General features: G+C 33.2%; 1 protein-coding gene across 1 annotated transcript; it reads left to right on the top strand.

Annotated features, from left to right (window-relative positions):
- Nucleotides 1–9675: 9675 nt before the first annotated feature.
- On the top strand, nt 9676–13288 carry LOC110684054 (probable serine/threonine-protein kinase PBL10). Its single transcript, XM_021860447.1, has 7 exons — nt 9676–9913; nt 10091–10248; nt 10742–11040; nt 11361–11496; nt 11591–11733; nt 11874–11997; nt 12572–13288. The coding sequence occupies exons 2-7, from the start codon at nt 10197–10199 to the stop codon at nt 12985–12987; spliced, it is 1170 nt and encodes a 389-aa protein (XP_021716139.1). The 5' UTR covers nt 9676–9913; nt 10091–10196; the 3' UTR covers nt 12988–13288.
- The last annotated feature ends 4670 nt before the right edge of the window (nt 13289–17958 follow it).

The following is a 17958-nucleotide window of genomic DNA, read 5'->3' as shown; positions in this document are numbered from 1 at the left end:
AACATTATTATAGTCATAAAAAGGATTTCGTGTAGATTTGTATCGCCATTAGGACTTAAAATAGATTTTATATTAGCTATTACTACGTATTTTATTTTCTTTATACTAATGATGTAAGTAGTTCTGCTGGGGACGTTATCATACGTAACCTAATAAACTTACCAACCCAATTCACCTGATTGTTTTATATCTTACCCAATTCCCTAATTGTATCTAAAATTACACATCACAATTGAATCATCCCAATCTAATAGTAATGAACATTAATCTAATCATGACTAAAAAAACACGCATATGGGTAGAAGTAAACTCGACTCAACTCAAACATCTTATGATTCAATTATCTTATCTTATCTTATGATAGATAAAATGACAATCGTATCATTTTTAAATTTTAATTATCGCCATTGTACATTTGTAAGGAAGAAATAATTATTTTGAAATAAAAGTATGTAATTAATGATTTTTGAATCTAAAAATAGATTAACAGTTGTTATACTCTATGGAATGAATGATTGGATTGACTGAGTGACGTAGCAAAAAACCCAAACAATAGTCGAGGTGGGCATGCAACAGTACAACACCCGTCAAAACACAAGGCAGAAATTGGGTCAAAAGAGTGATAAAAGTCAACAATCTGATGAACAATAACAAAATTTATATTCAATTTTAAGGTAACAACTTGTTGTGATGATAAGGTCCCCCCTTACCAATTACACGAAAAACATTATTTTCTACAACTCACATGATTGTTCTCTCTCCTTTTTTTCACATTATTGAATCACTCATATTCATTCATCCATATTGTTGAATCTCATAATAATACTCCTATATTTTATTTATTCACTTTTTTTTTTTTCCTTTTTTTTAGATGTAGTATAAGAGGAATATTCATTTGCTTTTAAGCTATTACAATGTAGGCGTATAATATTTACGTTACATTTTTTAAGAGAGTGAGTGATTGAGGATTGTTCACACTGAAAAAATGCTTCATATGAAACTAAATTTGGAGGATTGTTGAGCCTATTGATTTTGATTGACCTTTTTTTTTTCTTTTCCTTTGCCTATATAATTTACTCATACATGTTTATCGTTTTAAAGTTTATGTAAATGGTAAATTTTTTGTGTTGATGTCAACAAACAATTGTAATGTTTTATAATACATACTCCATACTAACTTCATTGAGAAAGTAAACATACAAGATAATAACATAGTCATACTTTAATTTGTTGGAAATAATTCATAATATTATTTATTTTAGTTTTTTTTTAACAAATAAATAGTATTGCTATCCGTTAACGGTTTTATTAATTCTTATTAATACAACATGTTGAATACTGACTCAAAAATATTAACCTAAGTCCTCCACCAACACCGTCATCACCTCCGAATCTCCAATAACACAGTCATGCAATTGGACTTTGGGACGTATTAGTACATATAGTGATATATAGACATATAGCTACATAGCTTGAGATGATATCTAATTGCAATTTGGCATGTTAGGATTATGAGCATTACAATAGCAATTTGAGCTATATTATGGGTTGCCACCCGTGATTTGTTTGTTATCTCTTAGGAATTAATATTAAAACAATTTATTCAATAAGCCTAAGCTAATAATTAGGCAGATTTTTTTTTTTCTTAAATGCTTTATTCCATCACCAAAATAAAAAATCATCTAGTGGGTTGCTAGAAGATTGGACAAATTGAATAAGCTAAGCTTATCTACAAATGAAAGTAGATAATCCAAAACGTGACCTTGAAACTTGATAGTACAGGTTGTTAATTAATCTCTTAATTAATTAATGAGGCTCAGCTACTAATTTTATAAATATCCTGCAATTGACTAATGCATTAAAATTGACCACAAATGCAAATACATTGGCGTCTAAAGGTCAACTGAGTTCAGTGTTAAGTTCCACCTATCAAATATTATATATTCCGTACCATTTATTTCAATACATACTACAAAAGCTATGTTATTGTAGATTTGTAGAGTAGTTAGTAGCCACGTAAAGCACAAGCTAAGTATTAATACCACCAAAAGTCAACCATGCATTTATTTGACCAAATTTAAATGGGAGTTCGGAGCTTGGGACCAAATTTCACATATGCTCTTTACCCTGAAAATTTACTTTATACTAGAATTAGTTGTGTGTGCTATGCTAGTACCCAGTACCCTCACCAAAAGAAGAAAGTGCAAGTTATTCTCTCAACTACTTCTTGTCCATTTTCTGTATGTACCATGTTAGTACGTTACTAATGTTTCATAGCCACCAATTTGATTGTCACATGTGTCGTTTGAGAAAATTATGACCAATTGGTTACTCGGTTGTTGGCCGGTTCACTTCCATTGATTGTTTATATATGTGTGAATGTATCTTATGCTATTAATACACGTATAATTGATTGAGAGAAAAAGTTTGTGTAACGCAGTTGTCACACATTTATGTTTCTAGAAACTAGAATATTGTCCACCTACACATATTGTGTGATTACCTCAAAGGCTCAAATTGATCTGGCTTGATTACCTACACAACTACACATATAGCATAACATATGAAATACATATACTACTTAATTGGTTTGGCTTGGTTACCTCATCATATTTTTCACTTTATATTTTCTACGTAGTTCGTTTTAGTTATGGATTACACTACATATATAAAACAAACTTTATAAACCTTGGCCATGAATTTTTACAATTTGACTTTATTAAGAACAAAAATTTACATACAATATCTTTTTAAATTGGTTTTGACAAGCTTTTTTTCTTCACAATATTAATTTTTTATACAACTATATAATTATATTATCTATACACTAGTACAGTTTGTTAAAGATTGAATTCAATCCATTGTACAATAGGAATTTAAAATTATTGTTAAAAAAATGTGTCGACATGAATTGATCAAGGCAACCTAGCTAGCTAGAAGTTGGGTGAACATCAACTAATGATGAGGAAGTTGACCTTCCTCCCAAAGCAATTTGTGCAGGTACACGAGCGAATGCATATTGTACAGCTAGGTTGTGTACTTCGCTTATTCAACCAATATATGCACTGGATGAGTTGTAGCTCACCCCAATATCGCCAAGTTTCCATAACACTTGTTGCATGCTACTCTACTATACTCTCATCTTCTGCCAAATTATATGGACATTAAAATAAAATTTAAAATTTTCTAAAGAATTACAGTTTTTTGGAGAGTTGGAGTATTGAGTTATTATAGCCATTGCTAGCCTTTTTTTTTTCTTTTGGGAAAGATGTAATGAGTAGCCTTGTAAGAGATTCTAAAGCTTTATTAGAAATTTGTTTGATGATACGAATGTTGTACCCCAATTTTCTACGTACCTATGTGAATATTTTGAGTACTATACTACCTTCGTCAATACGAAACTTCGATCATTAATGTTATATTGGTAAGTAATTAAGTATATAACGTAACAATAATAAAAAAATTGTGGCCATGTTTGGTAATTGGCTTTTTAATGGCTTTTTGGTTAGTTTTTAGCTTTTGGCTTTTTAAGGTGGTTAAACAGCTAAAAAATGTGTTTGGTAATTGACTTTTTAATCAACGAAAAAGCTGGCTTTTAAGCCAAAATGAAAAAGCTGCTTTGAGTAGCTTTTTTGTTGGCTTTTGGCTTGTTGGCCCACAAATTATCTAATAAACAGCCAACAAACACCAATTAATTTACCAAACACTTTTATAACACAGCCAACTTAAACAGCCAATTTAAAAAGTCATTATAAACAGCCAAACATTTCAGCTGGTCAAACAAGCCAAGTGAACCAGCCAACAGTCATTTGCCAAACAAGGCCTGTATTTGTATACTTGTACTTGTATTGGATATTGACATTATTCCAATAAAATTTCTTTCCTATGTAAATTACCATTCCAAAATTAGTCAATATAAAGGCCTTGTTTGGCAAATGGTTGTTGGCTGGTTCACTTGACTTGTTTGACCAGCTGGAATGTTTGGCTGTTTATAATGGCTTTTGAAATTGGTTGTTTAAGCTGGTTGTTTATAAAAGTGTTTGGTAAACTAATTGTTGGTTGTTGACTGTTTATTAGATAATTTGTGGGCCAACAAGCCAAAAGCCAACAAAAAGCTACTAAAAGCAGCTTTTTCATTTTGGCTTAAAAGTCAGCTTTTTCGCTTATTAAAAAGCCAATTACCAAACACATTTTTTGGCTCTTTGACCACCTAAAAAAGCCAAAAGCTAATCAAAAAGCCAATTACCAAACATAGCCAAAGTTAAAAAAACAAAGTCAAAAGTCATATGGATAATAATAATGTGTACAAAGGGAATACAACTGTGTCTAATTCACGATGTTTAAGTAAAATCTTTTTTTATTAATTTTTGTTTATAAATTTTACACGAGCAACATATGAAATTACAATAGTAGATGGAAACAGGTTAAAATAAACAGAAAGAGGGTAAAGGTAAGGAGTAAGGGCATAGGGTAGCCGGGAAGTCGGCAACTCCAATTGGGTGAAGAAAGAAGACGGGCTCCACATTCATGTGACGCTTACACTTGCCTTACATGCATACCCGACAATTTTTTATTTTTTTTGTCTTCAATTATCCGGCATATTCAATTGTCTTATAATCTTATATTAACACCTTAGGCTCTGTTCTTTAGAGTTGCTCTGTTTTGTCATGTTCTGCTGAAATCTGCTTTATTCTGTTCTGTTATAATATGTTCTACTCTGCCCAAAAACTTAAAAGGATATGGCCTGAAGTCTGCCTCAAATATAACACTAAAACAAATCTTACAAACAAAAAAATTGTTATGCTATAGTACTCAATTTTATTTATTTATTTATTTATTTTTTTGCTACTACTCCATAATAATAAAACTATTTATACTACTACTCCGTAATATGGAATACGGAGTAATAATTAGAATAATAACTGGAGTATATAATTTTCAGTCATTTTTTATTATCATAAAATTGACACAAATTTTGTGAGTATTATAAATACGTCCAACAAAGTATTAAAAAAAAACAGTAGTACTCCGTATTAATTTTCAAATTATGTCCCTGTCAAAATAAATAAATTAATTAAAAACAGATTATGTATGAGTAACCCAGAGATTACGGGCGTCAACCTAAGATCATTATCCTATTTGATTCCCATTCCCATTCACATCAACGTAAAAGCGGTCCAATTAGTTTGTAATTTAGTTTAAGGAATATGTTTTATTTGTATGTAAAACAAAATAAAACCGTCAAGATTAACGGATGATGTGAAAAGATCTACACAGAATGGAGGGCCCTGATTTGATCAAGTAAATAATGATTGGTTGTTGTGTACGTAAGGTATGGCGAAGAAATGACGTCATGGAAAATTGATCTAGAAGCTTAATAATTTCATAATAAATTTATAAGTGAGAAAGAAATTAAAGTGTGATGTTTAGTTTCATTTTCATACGAGTAGTTTGGTATGGGTCTCCATTGGGGAAGCATATAAATGTTTGTTTGGCTTCAATTAACCCATTAATTCACATCTTCACGGATTCCTTAACTCCAACCTCATGCCCTTCACGTTCTCCACTTAATTTTTATAAACTTCGCTTTTGTATTTGTTGAAAATTATTCGAAGATTATGTGAAAAATGTGATGCGTGTTATTAGGATTCGATGTCTGGTCTTAGCTAACATTTTATATGACTTTAAACAACTGGATTACCATCTACATATCAACTGTTATTATATGTAGCATTTCACATTAATGACATATACGAATACATATTTAGGGTCTGTTCTCTTTCATTAAAATTCACTTCATTTCAGTTTAGTTCAGTTCATTTCAGCTCCTAATTTCCTTCTCTTATAAAATATCCATTTCAGCTCAGTTCAGTTCAGTTCAGTTCAGCTGAGTTCAGTCAATGAGAACAGACCCTTAGATTAGTTTATTCGAATAAAAAGTTTAATGTTAATATATTTTACTCCCTTCGTCCCCGAAATAACGATCCATTTGGCCTAATTTTAGTCCCAAAAAGAATGAACCATTAGCATTAAAATACTCACCAATTTGCAACAATATTTGTGCAAAATTAGCTTCCCCATATAAAAATTTGTTTTTCCATATACTTTTACTACTATCTCTCTCTATTTTTTTGTAAACCCCATATAAATTTATCTTTTCAATATATTTTTACTTCTTGTTATTTAACTTTATTAACACCCGCGAAATCAACTCAAAAAAGTCGTTTTTTTCGGAGACGGAGGGAGTATATGTTTTTGTAACAAGTATATAATTTGAGTTTGAGAATATAGTCCACTCTCAAATGCATTTTCTTTTTATACTTTGTATATTTTAAGAAATTTTCAATCACAGACAGAGTTATTTTTTCACACATGTATATTTGAGAGTGAATTGTGTGTTTGTGACTTTGTGTCATGTCCATCCTAGATTCCTAGTATATGATAGTCCTCATCTTAATTAACACTAAGCTCCGTCAAAATAAAAAATTAACACTAAGCTAGGTATGGAAAATCTGACTATCTTTGTGCATTTTCCCAAGTAAATGTATACTTGTATGTGGATTTGACGCATATATTCCCACTTTATTATTTGCGTGGGACATCAAGATCAATTGTTGATTATAGTTTGAGCGGCTTCATTTATTGACTAATTGTGCCTCCTTTGATGACAATTATATGACTAGATGCATGGTTTACTTGATTATCCCACATTGATTAGATCTTTATCACAGTTTTTTCATCCTCTTAAAATGATTAAGACATGACTTTCCTTTTTAACGGAATGATAAATACTCGTACGTCATTTATTTTTTTTGGTGCAAACTTGTACGTCATTTATCAGTTTATCATTGTACAATGTATAAATATACCTCACTAGGAAGACTAGACATACACATATACGGAGTACCAAGCTAAGCTTGGTCTAGTGGTAAGATTATATTGTCACCTTCCAACCTTGAGGTTGGGGACTTAGGGGTTCAATCCCCACTAGAGACACTTTAAGGATGGGGATCTCTTACCTTTTCCCATCACTCTCAAAGTCTCTAACCCGTAAATACCAGACAAAAAAAAAAACCGTGAGTGTTGAGGTGCGGTGAGGGTCTTTCTCCTTACCTTAAAATAAAAATAAAAATTACAGATAACGTAGTATTATAAAATATGTATATCCCCTCTAGACATATATATACCAAAAGTGTAGTAGTTGGTGGAGCTCAAACTTGTCTCGAACTTTGAGAACCAACTACATTTGCTTAGTTTGGGAATAGGGGATTCCCTTATCTCCCCCATTTTGCTCTCAAACGTTGACATGTGGAGCTAGACTAACCTAATCTGTGAGAGGTGATGGTCAACAGGGTCTTTCATATTTCCTTTTAAAAAAATTTATATATACTAAAAGTATAATACTGTCGGTGTATAGCGCATACGGGATAAAAAAATCATATAGTCAAATTCTATCCAAAAATTTAAATAATCATAGTCAATGAAATAGCATGCTCCTTTTACCCTATACTTAAAACTTTTTATAAAGTTCAATAATGCTGAAAAGAGGCTAGCAATAAAGTCTTATATTATTAGTTCTTAAAATAAAGTATGAGGATCTTTTTGTTTAAGTGTTAAACTTCATTTATTGAACTTCTTTCTTCTTAATTTCTCAAAAAAAAAAAAAAAAAAAATTCTTAAATAAAGTATAGAATAAGAAAATTTTAGATTAAAACATAGTAAAACCAAATAATTTAAGTTAAAATAAGTTTAGAAAATAAGTACAATAAAAAAAAAATTGGCGTTGTTCTCTTCACCTTACAAAAATAATTTCAGTTCAGTAAAATTAATTTCAGTTCAGTAAAAATAAGTTCAGTTCAGTAAAATTCATTTTTTTAAAGAAGAATTATAATAGAAAATCGGTAAAAATAATTTCAGTTAAGCAAAAATAATTTCAGTTCAGTAAAATTAATTTAAGTTCAGCAAAAATAATTGAAGTTCGGCAAAAATAATTTCAGTTCGGTAAAATTAAGGTTGAAGAGAACAGGGCCTTAGACAATTGAAATTAATTTTTTTTTTCTTATTACTTAATACTTCATATTATTTAGGTAGAGAGTGCCATGCCTTTCCATAAAAAAGAAAAAAAAAATCTAGAGAGTGTTAGATTTCATTTTCATTAAAATTCAAATGGATCATTTGCTTAGAAACCAAAGAAAGCACATGAATAAGATTGTCATATCAATAATATGAAGTAATATTTTCTTAGAAACCAAAGAAAGCACATGAATAAGATTGTCATATCAATAGTATGAAGTAATATTTTCCTCAAAACGATACGAGTAACAAAAAGAGTAAAAGACCTTTAAAATGTTAAAAGCCTTGAACTAACAAAGGTGAATAGCCATTTTTCGAAGTGAGCCATCAACTTCCCACATTAATAACTCCTGTCTTATTTTTATTAACGTTAATTTGAGGCAATTTATGCAAACAAATTGGAATCTCGGTCCAACAAACCGGCAGCCTTCAAAAAGCTTTTTACGGTCGTAAAACCATTGACTCGTGGCGACCCCCCCAAGATATTTTTTTTTTAATGATTTCCCTTTTATTTTTTTTGACAAGAATAAAAAAATGGAGTAGTATCTTGTTTACTTTATTGCTGATTGTCAGTATTTTTATACCGCACTAACACAACTATTCTAAGCAACGAGCACGACTTCACTCTTATCTTCGTATATAATCATAGATGAGTAATTAGTATAATAATCATAGATGATTAGATTATGATAGAACATTTTATTATAACCATTCTGTCTATGATTGTATACGAAGATAGGTATCATCATAAGTAGCATATTTACTACCAGAAAATCTTACATGGACCTAAGGTTTATACACATGTAAATGACATTATATTAAACATAGTGACACGTAATTTTAATGTAGTAACATTTTTTTAAAACTTGTGTGACATTTAATGTTATTATGAATTTAAAGTACGACATTATATTGAATAGTGACCTAATTTTAACATAGTGATTATTATTATTCATATTGACCATTACATTAAAAATTTCATTAAAAAAAATTAACCTCTTATAGCTTTTATAATGTCACACAATTGTTTATTTCAACATAATAACTTTTATTTTAATATAGTAATCTCTTTTTATTAATAAAACTATCATATTGTCTCTATTATTATATTCACAGAGTTGTAAATCGGGTTGAAATACTACACTATTCCGAAATATTTGATATTAACATTCGATAATATTATAACATGTCTATATAGGAAAATAAGAAACATTGCATAATCTATTACTTAATTTAATTTTATTTCACTATCCAATAAACAAAGATCCGCACTCTTAATCAATTAATCTCAATAGGTTCATTACTATGTACGTAGTATATATATTTACTTGCCTTGCTGGCAATATCAGATATCGTAAGCTGTCAATGACTACATTTCACCTCCTTTGTTGAGTGTTGGACACAAATCGAACACATTGCCTACCTTTGAAATTCAGGGCTCACTAGACATTACCATACTAGACATTTCAATACTCTACAAGTATACATTAGCCAAATGTTAATCATATATATCACTTTCGTTTCAGATTATTTATAATAATGAGATAATTCTACTCAAATTTTATGTCAAATATACTCCGTAGGAGATTGTCCGTTATAGCAACAAGTACAAGAAAAAAAACCGGGGTGGGGGTTGAAAGGGGGGCCAACCCGCCATTTATTAGCCTTTGCTCCTCTGTTTCCTTCCTTCTCAATCTCTCTCCTCTCCTTCTCTTTCTCTCTCTAACTCACATACTTTCTCTCTCTTCTCAAATACAACTACTCGTAATACTACTAAGAAACTTCACTAATCTCAACACACTCTTTACAATTCTATTCTCTATTTTCTTCAGTCAAAGAGGTGATTGCTCACCAGTGATCTTTGCTTCCTTCTTTTTTGCTTTTTTTTCTTTTTATGATCTTTCTTTTTCCTTTCTTTTATAATTGTTTATTCGTGTGATTTTATGATAAAATTATTATGTAGGAAAGTCCTCAAATAATGAGCTTTTAACAGTACTTATAATTTCCATTGATCCAGGTTGCAGGTTCTGTTTTCTGGGTTTCAAAGATCCTGCTATTTTCTTCAAAGTTGAGTTCTTTTTCATAAAAACAAGTGATTTGAGTGAAATTATTACTGGGTTTTGATGGGTATTTGTCTTAGTGCTCGAATCAAGGCCGAAAGCCCTTCTCACACAGGTCCATTTCTTTCTTCATTTTTTTTTTGGGAATTTTGGATTTTTCAAATTTTGTTAATAACACCATTAAAAATTTGAGTTAATTTCTTGGTTTAAAGTGTGTTTTTGGGTGTACCCTTTGTTTCTTTTCTAAATGTTGGGTGCTATAATTTTCGACGCTCTTTTTCTTTTCTTTTTTCCTTTGTTTGGTGCGTCAAATTATCCTTTTCCCACTTGATAAAGCTTACATTTTTAGGTGAATTTTGTTAGGCGAAAAGTTTCTGAAATTTTGTACAATAATTTAAATATGTGCTTTATGGAAAATATCTTCTAGATTAAGTGTATTAGCATAGAATCAAAATCCACCCAAATCTGTATGATCATATAAAAATTTTGCCAATAAAAAATGAAAATTTTGAACTTGTATCACTAGAAAATGCTTATTATTATTGGCCCAAATTGGATTAATGTAAAAGTTTGTGAAATTAGCTGATTTGGGATTTTGATTTGTTTAGGGATAAACTCGAAATATGTTAGCTCGGATGCAAGTAAGGTCTCATCAGTGCCTTTGACACCAAGGAGTGAGGGTGAGATTTTGCAATCATCTAATTTAAAAAGTTTCAGCTTCTCTGAGCTTAAAGCGGCTACCAGGAACTTCAGGCCTGATAGTGTGCTTGGTGAAGGCGGTTTCGGGTCCGTATTCAAAGGATGGATCGATGAGAACTCGTATGCCGCCACCAAGCCTGGTACCGGCATGGTTATTGCTGTGAAACGGCTTAATCAAGAGAGCTTCCAAGGTCATAGGGAATGGCTGGTGAGTTTCATTACATCTTATTGTTAGCTGCTACAAGTTTATGGCTATTTTTTTCATTGTCTAAATTGTAAATTGATGTTAAATTGTTAGATGATTAGGCATTAGAATAATCACAAAACTATTCATTAATGATTTTTGGGATTAGGAATGATTGTTGAAGTATTGATCACATTGGAAACAAGATTGTCATTAATGGCTTAATTTGTAAGGATTATGAACAATGTTGTAGTACTCATCTACTAGATTATCTGAATTTAGAGATGTAGTGATATTGAAATGTGTTATGTTATTGATGGCTTCTCCGGTTCTGGTTTTGTTAGGCGGAGGTGAACTACCTCGGGCAGCTCTATCATCCTAATCTTGTGAAATTGATAGGATATTGTGTGGAAGATGAACATCGCCTTCTAGTGTATGAGTTCATGCCTAGGGGAAGCTTGGAGAACCATCTGTTTAGAAGTATGCTTCCCATTTTGTGTTAAGACTAGCTCAAGTGATACAGAAGTATTAATCTTTCAACATAATTTTAATCACCTTAATGATTTGATTGTAGGAGGTTCGTACTTTCAGCCTCTTTCTTGGAACCTTCGCATGAAAGTTGCTCTTGGAGCTGCTAAGGGGCTAGCCTTTCTTCACAGTGCTGAAACAAAAGTTATATACCGCGATTTTAAGACCTCTAATGTCTTACTGGACTCGGTGAGTGACTGTCATGAATAAACTTCACTCATACTTCTAATCACATCATTTTGTTACTTCATTAGATGCTTCTTCAACATTCTGTTTAACATTTGAAATTTAGGAAGTGATTATGATGTATAGTTTACTACTGATTACAGAACTACACTGCAAAACTTTCGGATTTTGGGTTGGCCAAGGATGGACCAACGGGTGATAAAAGTCATGTATCAACTCGCGTAATGGGCACCTACGGATATGCAGCACCAGAGTATCTAGCCACAGGTATTTTAGATGCACATGCCTCGGTGTTCGTTTCTTTTTGCGTTTCTTCTCGTTTCTTTCCACAATTAGATGCCAGATTCTTTTCCTTGGAAGTATTAATGTCCACTATGAAAATAAAACTATGTCCTATTTGGACAAATGGCATTCTTGAATAACTCTTAACTTTGGATCTTGCTCACCCCTTCTTTGTTGTATACTAATATATTTGTCGTTCTAGTTCATTGCAGAATAAAAATATGTCGTATTTGGACAAACGGTTGTCTTGAATAGCTAGCTTCTTCGCCACCTTAAATCTTAAATTGCTGCTTGTTATGTATTATATTCATTATCTATAGTATATTGCTTGATCATTGCAATTTTTTAAATAGTTGCCTCAACTTGTTGCAATGCCTATCCTTACCATTTGGCTCTCCTCACATGCAATTTGTTTGATGTGGTGGAGGCGAGAGTTTACCCCATACGTAGGGCATCCACTCCCATACTCTGAATCCCGTTGTGAAAAAGTACACTTTGTTTCCTTAATCTAGTATTTAAAGCCAGTCGTTTTCTAAGCTCCACTTTTATTAATTTGTAGGTCACTTGACCACCAAGAGCGATGTTTATAGCTTTGGAGTTGTACTCCTTGAGATGCTCTCAGGCCGGAGGGCAATGGACAAAAACCGGCCATCAGGAGAACACAATTTGGTCGAGTGGGCCCGTCCTTACCTTACAAACAAGAGGAAAATCTTCCGCATCTTAGATAATCGTCTAGAGGGTCAGTATAGTTTGGATGCTGCTTTCAGAGTGTCCAGCCTTGCATTCAGATGCCTATCAACTGAGCCCAAGTTCAGACCTTTGATGAATGAGATAGTGAAAGAATTAGACCAGCTTCAAGATCCCTCCAAGGAAGCTCGAAGCAGTTCTAGCACCGGAGGCCGGGCTAGGAGACGGAGCTCACAAGAAAGTAGCACCAAGAGATCAATATCTGCCGTGTCATATCCTAGACCTTAGAACACCTCGTTCTATGCCACAGTATTTTGCTGCTAAGATGACAAAATCCCTTAATATTTTGCCCAAATTTAGGGGAATTGTGTTCTCAGGTCAGTTGAGATCCAAAGTTACCCTATAGTATATTTTTGGTTGTGAATGTACAGCTCTTGTTTCGACTAATGTAATTCCGCAGGATATTTTGATGTCAGTTAGTGACTCTTCGAGTATAAAATTAAGTTGCTATCTCCTAGATATATCCGACGCTCATGTAATGAGATGAATGTATTGTTCGTTTACCTCCTCTAATCCTAATCCTAAACTATACATTCGTGCCGTAAAAGAAAACGGAGGAAGTAGTAGATAAAATAGTCTTGACAAAATAAAGAAATTTCTCTCTAATAGTATTAGGTTGAAAAAGAGAAAAACATGATTTAAAAAGTGGAGTATTATTTCCAAGTTTACACGTGAAGTGAAAACATTGTAACCTTTTTGTCGGGTTTTTTATAATCACCTCAACACTAGACACAGTACAGCATCATTCTCATACAAATCTAAAAAGCTGTTTTTGGATTTTGGGTAAAAAAATAGAAAAGAGCAAAACAGTAGTTCCTTTCTTTCTCAAATCTTCTCTAGTTCTTTCTTGAATGACCTAAAGTCTGGACCTACTGTCTACTCATCGATAGAGGTAGCGCATGCTCATCCTATCCATCTATGCATTTCTGTTTTTGACAAAAGCTAAGAATTGGTGCAATTGCTTACCAATTACCATTACATGTGTATCTTAAGACATATGAATACAAGTACTCGAGCGGATTATACCATACCATACCATATCAATACGGAGTAAGACCGAAGATTTTCATACGACACTAACAAAAATTAGGGTGACTAAGATTGTTAATTATAATAGACTACTCCGTAGCTATATCCTATACATCAAATGTTTCAGTGTAATCGAACAAAGGCTACAGCATAAAATATGAAGAGTCTAGAACTCTATCATAAATTGAAAATATTGTAGTGGACAATGAAGACAGCCCATATCACGTATGGCTTCAAGCAGAGATAAAAGATTCACTCATTTCATGACTTGACCAGGATACCCATATGCATAGCTTGGGCCTTTGGCTCAGTTTTTGCCTTCTCTGTAAAACTTTATTTAAGAAGTAAAAGTGTAAAATTATGGATGTTTCAAACTTTAGAGGCATTAGAGTTGCATCTTTACTTATTTCAAAACTAGTAACTCTTTTATTTGTCAAAATCATACTTCATAGTTCATACTACAGCTGTCAAAAGTTGACTAGATCCAAAATACCGATTCAAACTCGATTAATAATCGACCCATCTGAACTTGAAAAAATGGTGACCCAAACCCGACCAGACCCGACCTGAAACCAACCCTAGATTTGATTGACCTGAGTATCCGAGACCTGAACCCGAACATGAACTGACCTGGAGATGACCCGACCCGAATGTAATCCGTAAATTATTGACCTGAACCGAACCCGACTTGAACCGAAATTGACCCAAACCCGTTTTAACACGTCAAAACCCAAATTTAACCCGACTTGTTACTAGCCTGACCTGAATTCAACCCTACCCGTTCCTAACCCGACCCAAATTTAACCCAACCTGTTACAAACTCGACACGATATCAACCCGACTTGTTATTGACCTGATCCAAATTCAACCCGACCCGAGTTTTACCAGACTTTATACTAACCCGACCTAAAAATTCAACCCGATTTGTTATTAACCCGACTCAAAATCAACACGACTTGTTATAACCCGACCTAAATTCAACCCAAATTGTTCCTGACCCGATTTCAAATCACCTTAAATGCAATTTAGACCACCTTATTATTGTTGATCAAAGCATTTTGTCTAGGGAGACCAAGTCGGTCCAGGCCAGCAAAAGAAAGGGGCATCATCCTCAATTTTAAGAGTTAAGTATAGTATATATTTGTTGTATGGTCAAAGGAGATAATTATCTTCCTAAATTATAGACTATAGTTCCCTATTATATTGTCTATATAAAGGATATAATTAGCTTGATAAAAATGATAATTGTCTATTTATAGCTAGTTGAATCCAAATATGACGTGACTTGGAAATAACCCAACCTGATTGTAACATGCAAATTATTGACTTGAACATAATTCGACTTGAATCCGAGAATGACCTGACTTGGAATTAACCTGACCTTATTATAACCCGCAAATTATTGACTTGAACCGAACCCGAATCGAACCCGAGAATGACCCAACTTGAAAATGACCCGACCTAATTATAATCCGCAAATTATTAACTTGAACCGAACCCGACTCAAATCCGAAAATGACCCGACCTGATTCTAACCCGCAAATTATTGAATTAAACAGAACCCGAGAATTACCCTAACCCGTGAAAACCCGAATTAAACCCGACCTATTGTTCACCCGACCCGAATGTAACCCAACCTGTTATTAACCCAATCCAAACCCGATAAGACTAAAGCGTGACCAAACCCAAACCCGACCCGCACAGGTTATGGAATTAATCCGAATTACCCCAACCCACTCTTATCGACCCAAACCCAACCCATTTACCCGAATTGACAGCTCTACCTGAAACCTCCAAAATTTCTCAAAAAGTGTGGATATTAGTCTTCAATTTTGGAATTTTTTTGACTTTTTTCGCCCGGAAATAAAAATGGCTGAAATGTTTACCGTTGTCCCTAATGTCCTCCATGAGTCCAATTGGGTGGGTGGAACCATCCTATTTGCCTTTAAACGGCCAATTGACCGATTTACAACTTGCACCGATTTCATTAATTCAAACTTACCACGAACATTTATGATAACATATAATGATTATATATGGTTCCAAACGATATTATATGACCCCGAGATGTATCTTCTAAAATCTCAAGTCTTTAAGTCAACGAGCCCCGAAACCTCCAAAAATTTTCAAAAAACGTGGATAATTAGACTTCAATTTTGAAATTTTTTGAATTTTTTTCACCCGTAAATAAAAATTGACGAAATGTTTATCACGGTCCCTAATATTCTCCGGGAGTCCAATTAGGTGGATAGAACCATCCAATTTCCCTTTAAACGGGACAATTAACCGATATACAACTTGCACCAATTTTATTGACTCAAGCCTACCACGAACATTTATGACAACGTGTAATGATTATATATGAATCCAAACGGTATTATATGACCCCGAGATGTATCCCTTAAATTTTCAAGGCTTTTCGACACCAGGCCTCGAAATCTCCCAAATTTCTCAAAAAGCATGGATATTAGTTTTCAAATTTGGAATTTTTTGACTTTTTTTTCCCCGGAAATAAAAATAGCAGAAATGTTTACTATGGTCACTAATACCCTCCAGAAGTCAAATTGGGAGGGTGGAACCATCCAATTTGCCTCTAAACGACCAATTTACCGATTTATAACTTGCACCGGTTACATTAACTCAAGTTTATCACGAACATTTATAACAACATATAATGATCATATATCGTTCTAAATGTCATTATATGACCCCGAAATGTATTCCCTAAAATCTCAAGATTTTTCGACACCGTGACCAAAAAACCTCTGAAATTTCTCAAAAAGCGTGGATATAAGCCTTCAATTTTTGAAATTTTTGACTTTTTTCCGCCTGCAAATAAAAATTGCCGAAATTTTTAACATGGTTCCTAATTACCTCTAGGAGTCCAATTGGGTGGGTTGAACTATCCAATTTGTCTTTAAACGGCTAATTTACCGGTTTACAACTTGCACTGATTTGATTAAATCTTGTCTACCATGAACATTTATGACAACACATAATGATCATAAATGGTTCCAAACGGCATTATATGACCCCCGAGATGTATCCTCTAATATTTAAAGTCTTTTCGACATCGGGCCTTGAAACCTGCAAAATTTCTCAAAAACGTGGATATTAGCCTTCAATTTTGGAATTTTTTGACTTTTTCGCCCGAAAAGAAAAATTCCCGAAATGTTTACCATGATCGCTAATAGCGTCCGGGAGTCCCATTGGGTTGGTGGAAACATTCAATTTGCCTTTAAACGACCAATTTATCGGTTTACAACTTGCACCGATTTTATAAACTAAAGCCTACCACGAACATTTATGACAACTATTGATTATCATATATAGTTCCAAACGGCATTATATGACCCGGAGATGTATCCCCTAAATTTTCAAGACTTTTCTACACCGGGCCCCGAAACCTCCAAAATTCTCAAAAAACGTGGATATTAGTCTTCGATTTTGGAATTTCTTGACTTTTTTCGTCCGGAAATAAAAATTGCCGAAATGTTTACCCTGGTTCTTAATACTCTCCGAGAGTCCGTTTGGGTTGGTGGAATCATCCAATTTGCCTTTAAACGACCAACTTACCGGTTTACAACTTGCACGGATTTCATTAATTCAAGCATACTACGAACATTTATGATAACATATAATGATCATATATGCTTCCAAACGGCATTATATGACCCCGAGATGTATCCCCTAATATATCAAGACTTTTCTACACTGGGCCCCGAAACCTCCAAATTTTTTCGAAAAACGTGGATATAGCCTTCAATTTTGGAATTTTTTAACTTTTTTTTCGCCCGAAAATAAAAATTGCCGAAATGTATAACATGGTCCCTAATACATTCTGGGAGTCCAATTGGGTGTATGGAACCATCCAATTTGCTGTTAAACGGCTAATTTACCGGTTTACAACTTGCACCGATTTCAATAATTCAAGCCTACCACGAACAATTATGACAACAAATCATGATCATATATGGTTTCAAACAGCATTATATGACCCTGAGATATATCCCGTAGAATTTCAAGACTTTTCAACACCGGGCCTCGAAAAAGCGTGGATATTAGCATATAATTTTGGATTTTTTTTTTTTGCCCGGAAATAAAAACTGCTGAAATGCTTACCATGGTCCTTAATACCCTAGGGAATCCAATTGGGTGTTTGAAACCATC

The sequence above is a fragment of the Chenopodium quinoa genome, unplaced genomic scaffold, assembly GCF_001683475.1.
Source record: "Chenopodium quinoa cultivar QQ74 unplaced genomic scaffold, ASM168347v1, whole genome shotgun sequence".
In the NCBI taxonomy this organism is placed as follows: domain Eukaryota; kingdom Viridiplantae; phylum Streptophyta; class Magnoliopsida; order Caryophyllales; family Amaranthaceae; genus Chenopodium; species Chenopodium quinoa.
The sequence above is the reverse complement of the archived record's forward strand: the minus strand, read 5'-3'. Positions and strand labels throughout refer to the sequence as shown.

Bases quoted from the DNA above. Each gene is read 5' to 3' on its own strand.
- LOC110684054 (XM_021860447.1), top strand. From the start codon at position 10,197: ATGGGTATTTGTCTTAGTGCTCGAATCAAGGCCGAAAGCCCTTCTCAC. The intron at 10,249-10,741 runs GTCCATTTCTTT...TGATTTGTTTAG, and splicing joins CGAAAGCCCTTCTCACACAG to GGATAAACTCGAAATATGTT. The intron at 11,497-11,590 runs GTATGCTTCCCA...ATTTGATTGTAG, and splicing joins GGAGAACCATCTGTTTAGAA to GAGGTTCGTACTTTCAGCCT.